We start from the raw sequence: 8,054 nt of genomic DNA on the forward strand, positions 1-8,054 counted from the left end.
TTAAGGAAAAAATAACCTGAGTTATGCTTTAAAAAGCAAGAGGGGCTGTCACACAGAAGGCCCCCGCAGACCCTCCTCCTGGGCCATTCCTGCTCCCACAGGGGCTGGGCCTGCAGGTATGGGCATGGATGTGGGGATCTGAGGGAGGGTGACCCTGCCACAGCAGAATGGACAGGGGCCTGGTGAAGGGCAGAGAGCAGGGGAGGCAGATCTTAAAATGCACTGGCAGAGCCCAGCTCTGAGGACCCTGGGAAATGGACCATGATGCCAGAGGTAGTATCCTCAGGACCAGAGGCCAAGTCTACAAAATAGCTCAGTCATGTGTTGCTATCTGACACCTGCAAGTAAGCCTAAGGTACCTTTTGGAAAGGTTATCCCCTCCCTCCTCCCTCCCTGCCTTTCTTTTTTTTCTTTCAAGAAATTAACCTGGCATGTCTGGTCCAGTCCCTGAACACCTGTAATCTAGCACAAGAGGCCTACCCTGTCCAGGGATGCGTTCCTTCCCACATGCTCTGAGGTCAAGGAGCTTCTTGGAGGTCCTACTCTCACTTCTACAAGTGAGAGGACATCTACCCATTCTCACACCAACACTGATCTGCACATAATAAGCACCTTGTGAGTGTCCTCAGTGAATAAATATGAGCACTGTCATGAAGCTTCTAAATCCAGGAGGAGCAGAAACAAATGTGGCCATGTCAAGATGGGACTGTGCGTTGCTCTTCCTTCCCTTCACCAAACACCTGCACCCCACCAAGCAGGTCTGCAACCTACTGCGTACACCCCACCTGTGACCTACTCTGTGCATTCCACCGCCTGCAACCTTCTGTGTGCTTGCCACATCTGTCCTCATGTTACACTGTGTGCACCCAACCATCTGCATCCTACTCAGTGGCCCCACCACCCATATGGTACTGTGTAGACCCACCTCCTTCCCTCATCCTCTGGCTGTATCCTAGCACACACTGCAGGGAATATGTTCTATAGTGTCAAACCCTAATGCACTGCATGTTTTTTATACACACACACACACACACACACACACACACACACACCCTTATGAAAAGCATAGTTTATAAATTAGGCACAGAGCCAGGTGTGGTGGCACACACTTATGATCCCAGTACTCAGGAGGCTGAGGCAAGAGGATTGCTGCTAGTTCAATGCCAGCCTGAGCTACAAAGCGAGTTCAAGGCCAGCCTAGTACAAATTACCTCGCTATCAACTGGAACATATGATATGTTCATGTTTTTCACCCCCCAATTTAATGCCTTTTCTATCAAAATTAAGCACTCAGCATGCACTGTCACCATAACTTTTGCAGATTGAAGTGCAACGGCAAAAGTAGCGTGGATTTCTTTTCCCTTCGCAATTTCTTGAATAGATCTGTTCTTTCTGTATATGTTAGAATATGAGTTTTTCTTTTCTAATTCAAGAATTTCATGTTTTCACTTAAAGGAAACACTTTATAGCTTTGCTTTGGCACATTTGAAGTGCTAGCATCCCTACTCTTGTGCTATTATTAAGTAAAATGTAAGAGTTACCAGAACACAAGTACTACAGCCCCTCTGACAGCTGAGAAGGCTACAGAGTGACTAGTGGGCAGACAGGCTGGATATAGGGAGACACAGGACACAGAGTTTATTCAAGTCCCTAAGAAAGAATAGGGGGTGGGGCGGTACAAGGTTGCATTATGTTGCACAAAAAGGAGCACAACTAGTTGAAAACTTGTGGATTGTATCTTTCTGTAATTTTCCACTTAATATTTGCAGACTTATTCATCCATAAATAAGGGAAAGTGCAAAAAAGAAAACCACGGGAAAGGGAGATTGTTGAACATCTGCATTGATGGGTATTATAATACCTGTGTCCTGCTACCTGCATTCTGCCAACTGCCTGTCACCACCTACATCTACTGCTTTCATCCTATCACCTGCACCTTATCACCTGCACCCCATCACCTGCGTCCTATCATTTGCATCCTACTACCTGCATCCTAACACCCACATCCCATGACCTACATCCTAACACCAGCATTGTTACCTGCACCGCCTCATCTGCATTCTGTTATCTCCATCCTAACACCTACATACCAGCACTTGCATCCTACCACATGCATTCTATCACCTGTCTCCTAATGCCTATATCTCACCATTTGCATCCTATCACATGCATCTTTCACCTGCAACATATCACCTGCTTCCCAATAGCTGCATTCTGTGACTCAGGTCCTAACAGCAGCATCTGTTTCCTAAGTCCCCTACCTGCATCCTAACACTTACATCCTACCACATGCATTCTGTCACCTGCATCCCATCAACTCTTCTTGTTATCTGCATCACCTGCATCTCAACATTTACATCTCACCACCTGCATCCATCACCTGAATCCCGTCACTTGTATCCTGTCACCTACATCCTATCACCTGTAATATGTCACCTGCATCCCATCACCTGCACCTGTCACCTACCTCATCTCACCTGTATCCTGTTACCTGTATCCCAACACTTGCACCCCAACACCTGCATCCTGCCACCTGCAGCCCATCACCTGCATCCCATCACCTATATCCCAACATAGGGCTTAGTCCGCTTCTCCATCCCTGAATTCCCCAAGAAGGACCACTTGGGACCCATGAGGTCTCCTGTCTTCAACAATGTTTCTAAGGCAACATGACAGCATACAGATGAAGAAAGCGGTCCCAAGTAACTTGGAAACCACATCAAAGGAATACAAACTCTAATGGGACCATGGCATAGCAGGCACCCAAGAGAGAAAGCAGGAGCTAAGAGGGCCAGTGTCCATGCATCTCGGAGTGAAAGGCCCAGAATGGCCTGCAGGCTCACAGCCACTTTCTGCCACCATCGGCCAGAAACAGGTCAGAAACAGAGGAGCACAGATGTTTTGGAGTACACTGTGTTGGCCAGACAGTGACATTCCATTGAGGATGGCCAGATGGCTGATAAGGTGACAGCGGGCTCCTGAGGTGGTGTCTCTTGGGAGATGCAGTCTGTGTCAGACTCCTATCAAGACACCAAGACCTCAAGAAAACTAGGATGAGCACATCTGTCATGGGACCAGCTCTCTCATGCCACCCCAGGAGCTATACAGGAAGACAGAGGTCTGTGGACACAAGGATAGTCGCATTCTACTTTCCTAAATTATTTTTCCTATTTTGTCAATTTTTTTTTTCTGTTGATTGTAGCAAATTAAGCAAAGGCAAGTCACTGGGAAATTATACCTGTGTTTGTCACAGTGGAGATGAGGGCAGTGTTAGTGTTCACTTACCTGCCAGGACTCCCTGCCTGGGCCTCCACCATGTGCTTTTTCCTCTGGCATCTTATGAGAGGTGCTTTGAGTGGGAGAGACTCTGGAAGCCACTGAAAGATGGTGCCACAACTCAGTGTGGAGCTCATCCTGAAGCAGACAGGTAGCCTGCAGCTGAGCCAGCTCCATCCCTCCCCACTGGGTCCCTCAGATCTGTGCAGATGCTGCAAAGAGGCTGCCCCACCTGCTGCTCCCTACCTGGGTATGAGAGCAGCTCAGCACCCACCAGGCACTCCAGTGGGCCTTATCTATGCTATCCTGTGCTGCTAATGCCACAGAAAAGGACAAAATTCAGCATGGCCAGGCTTGACATGTATCCTGGACGCCTGGCAAGGCTGTTGACCTGGACTTCAGAAGACTCTGGCATATGCATCCATGTGTGTATATGTACGCACCAGTATACTGTGCACATATCTGTGTGTGCAAATGCATGTGTGTGTACTGTGCCTCTGTGTAATGTGCACACAGCTATATGTGTGCTCTGGTATACACATATGCATGTGTTTGGGTGGTATGTATATGTGTGTCCTGGTACACTATGTACAGTGTACATGTGTATGTAGTAAGTGCACCCTGCATCTGTATAGTGTGCACACATCTATATGTGTGCTGTGGTATGCATGAGTACACACATTCTGGTTGGGCATGTGTACACGAGGACACACATCCAGGTGCACATATGCGCATGAGTGTAGATGTATGTACTTGTGTTCAAGGGTTCCCCCTGCACTGCATCAGCACACTTACCAGGAGTAAAAACTTCAGTGACTAACACTTTGAAATTCAGAACTAACCATCTGATTTTTAAAGATAAGTGATTTGGGGGCTGGGGATTTAGCTCAGCAGTACAGCACCTGCTTGGCAAGCGCGACGTCGTGAGTTTGATTCCTGGTACTGGAAAAAAAAACAAAAAAAAAAGAAAAAAGAAAGAAAGATAAGTGATTTTGCTGGGGGGTAGTTGGTACTGGGAATTGAACTCAGGACTTTGCACTTGCCAGGCAGGCGATGTGCCACTGAGCTATATCCTGGGCCCAATAAGTGATTGTTTAATTGAATTTTCTATCAAAAGTTTAGCTGTGTGGTTCAGATCCCTGTCAGAAGGACAGAGCACCCCCTGGCTCCAGAAAGGTAATAAGGACCCATGTAGTGGAGGTCTGCCAAGCCTAAGAAAGTATGCCTTGTTTGACAACTTCACTGCCCATTCTGTACACAGCATCCTGTCTCTTTATTAAATTATTCCCTTAAGATTAAAAAAAGAACTGAAGAAAAAATGGAAATAGAGGTTTTGCAAATGGGAAAGGGAAGAAGAACTGGAGGGAGGGATGGAGGGGAAGGGGACAGAAAAAGAATGAAGATGTGCTGCGTTCACGTACAAACTTCCCCTGATAAATGTAATCATTATGTACGTAAACATGTACTAATAAATAAAATAAAATTATAAAAAAATTATTCCCTTAAAACTAAATCCCTAGCCATATGAGCAGTGGACTCCTTCTGCTTAACTAGATCACACCTTTATGTTAAAAGAATAACTTATAAACTCAGCATTTAACCACATAAAAATGCTAATATGTGTTTAATTTTGTTGTCTCGTCATAGTAAACTCGACAGGAAGCAGAATAAGACCCACTGGGGGAAAGGCCAGGGCTGGCCTCGTGTCCAGACAGCACACAGAATCAACTCTGAGCCACGCGTTAAAGCTTCAGAGAGTTGGATGAACATAAATAGAAACTGCTGCCCCGAGCTGCTGTGCAGCAGAGTGGAGACGGGAAGTGAGTCTGATTTGGAGGAAGGTTGGTGGCCTCGTGACCCTGGACTCAGTTCCCTGAGAATCGGCCTTTGTAACAATTTGAGTTTAGGGACAGACAGGTTCTGTTTCTTCCACTAAACTTCAAAAATGAAACCACGGTACCCACGTCCTGGAGCCACCCCAGAAATGTGAAGCTGAGGGTTTGTGGAGTTAGAAACGCGCAGTCTTCAAACAACCCAGTTTGTTTCTTGGTTGTGCAAAGAGGCGGGTTTGCCCTGGGCTGTGCCTGGCCCCGCTACTGTTCTGGCTGGGCGATGTGCAGGGATCCGCCCGCCCACCCTGCTCTGCCTTCTGTCTATCCCAAGAAACACGTGGGACTTCAGAGAGGTCACTGACTTTGATTGAAATTTTGAAAGATTCGTACATCTCACATGTTGAGCTGTATAATGTATGTAATACTGAACACCTCAGAAAACGAAATGATAGTGGAGGACTTGCTTTGGGAGTCTGTGCTGTCTGCAAGCCCTCTCTGCCCAAGGCAGCTCCAGGGAGCCACTACATGCTCACCACAGGGCAGGGAGGCCTGGCAGCTGCCCGAGAAGCTGCTGGTCCCAGTGGGGACACCTGGCAGCTCACATTGGATTTAGCTCATGGAGGGCACATCTGAAGTCACTTTGTGCTGCCACCTGTAAAGTTTCCACTGTGGCTGATGGCCAGTAGGCTGCTGGTCCTGGGGCAGGCAGCCTGGGCTGATGGGCCAGTGGAACCAGAGAGCCAAGCTGAACTCCCTTTTCTTTTTTTTCTTGTGGTACCAGAAATTGAACTCATAACCTCATGCTTGCCAGGCAAGCACTGTGCCACTGAGCTATATCCTCAGCCCTGAACCCCTTTTCTCACTCTGCCCCCAGGATAGCGAAGGCCTGGTCTGAGCAGTGCACTAAGGCCATGAGGGAAACCCTTTCCTAGGCAACTTTCTTCCAGCAGATTGAGTCCTGGGCCTGGGTCTGATCAGATCCCCACACTTTACATAAATGGTCCTAGCTCAGCAGGATGGGTTTGCACTGCTCTCAGTCCACATAAAGGTGGCTCCTTTCTTCCTGAAAATGGGGTAGGGCTCTTCCTTCAGGGGCCTGTAGCAGGGCATCCCAGCCAAATCTCATCAGGGAGAGGGTCCTCAGTTAGCAGGCGTTCAGGGACTGGGCTGAGAAGAGGTCCCACCTCAGAGTCTGCCCCTGGCAACTACACGCATCCTTAAATCTGGCTGCTGCTACCATTAAAACGGACTCCTGCCACCTGGGAGACACCACACGGGTTCCCCAGCTTCCCCCACCTGCAGTGACCTGCGCTGGTGCTTAGGTCAGTCCTCCATCTGCTAGAAGCACATACCTGGCATAGGCCAGGGTGGGACTCATCCCAGCCTGTCATGCAGCAGCTACTAGCCTGGCACCATGATTGATACCGGGCACAAGGAATTCTGGTCACCCTTTTTGAAGACTGAGCCTGCCTGGCCCCCCACCATCCCACCAGAAGGATGGAAACACACTTCATTATCATGTACAACTCTTTTCATATTGTGTGTAAATGTGCACACGCACACACATGCACACACACATACACATCCTAGTCGTTTAAAAGTACGACCTTCACATTCATTAAGGCTATTTAAGGGGTATATTTTAAATGAAATGCTATATAATATTCAAAATTACCAGAGTAATGAGTTAACAGGAAAATTGTCTTTGCAGAAAAACTATGACTGTGATTTTCCAAAATAGGATTAGATTGTTCATGTGTATTAACCAAAAATAAATTCTACTGCTTTGCAGTAGAAACCGCACAACCAGTTTCCAAAAACAGAAATGCAGGGGCCTGGCATCTGTGTCTGCACACACAGCAAGTTAGCTCAGAGATGGGCTGGACCTGCGGCCAGCCACAGAACAGAACCCTCACACGCAGTACTGCAGGCCCCGTCCAGCCACCCCATGCTGATTTGCCTGTAGACATCTCTCGCTCGGAGCTGGTGGACATTCTCCAGTAATACAGCACTTAATTTAATAAAGGAACTCACCACCTTCAAATTGCAATAAATTTACCAAACATGTTCACTGTTTATGGAGAGGTTTACAGTAAGAAAGGGTCGACAGAAGCAGGCACATCCGTGTACAGAGTGTTCTGTTGGGTGGATTTTCACTTCCTCCAGCCCCATATATCGGCTGCTTTCATCCCTGTCCTCCCAGCCTAGGTCCTCGCAGGAAGTCACCCACGCTGGAAGTCACCCTCGCTGGCCGCTCTGTTTTTACCTCTGTTTTTACCGGGCACCTTCGAGCACTGCCCCAGGGAACCAAGGACTCCGCCAAGGTGAAAAGCAGTCGGAGAGCCGACCCAGAACATGGGTTGTAAACTTTGAATGGAATCCGGATACCAACCACACAGAGGAGAAACGGCGGCGCGGGCCCCTGGCGGCGCGCAGCGCTTAGCAGGCCCGGCCCGACTCCCAGGGGCGCGCGGCCTCGATGGGAGGCCGGCAGCAGTACGGGTAAGAGGCGTTGAGGTCGGGGTCCGAGGGCGCGTAGCCCGGCAGCTCCACCGACGGGTGCCCGCCGCAGCACACCTCCACGCCCACCTCGTCGCGAGCGTGGAAGACGCCCACGTTGATGAAGGACACAGCGTGGTGCGCCGCGAAGCCCGCGCAGTCCCCGGGGCCGGCAAGGTCCGACTCCTCCGCAGACAGGATGGAGGCCTCGCTGGGCCGCGGCTGCAGCCTCCGCGCCCGCTTTCCCCGCCGGCCGCGCCGGCCGCGCCGGGCCTGCGAAGACTTGTAGTTCTTGACGAGCAGGAGGCTGAGCAGGCCCAGTAGGCACTCGAGCGAGTTGAAGACGGTGGAGAGCACCAGGCCGCGCTGGTAGTCCTTGAGCTGGCGGCACTTGGCGGACGTGGCGCTGTCCAGCGGGCTGCGCGCGCGCGACGCAGGGCCCGGGGC

The 8,054-nt window shown here is 49.6% G+C and overlaps 1 protein-coding gene across 1 annotated transcript; it reads right to left on the reverse strand.

The window, feature by feature from the left end:
• Positions 1 to 6,624: 6,624 nt before the first annotated feature.
• On the reverse strand, positions 6,625 to 8,054 carry LOC106147055 (the record flags this gene model as incomplete). Its single annotated transcript, XM_013506750.1, is given in 1 exon segment — positions 6,625 to 8,054. A coding segment is annotated over 1 exon segment (507 nt), but the record flags the coding sequence as incomplete, so codon positions are not given.

Source organism: Chinchilla lanigera, unplaced genomic scaffold, assembly GCF_000276665.1.
Source record: "Chinchilla lanigera isolate Chin_1 unplaced genomic scaffold, ChiLan1.0 scaffold00113, whole genome shotgun sequence".
Lineage (NCBI taxonomy): Eukaryota > Metazoa > Chordata > Mammalia > Rodentia > Chinchillidae > Chinchilla > Chinchilla lanigera.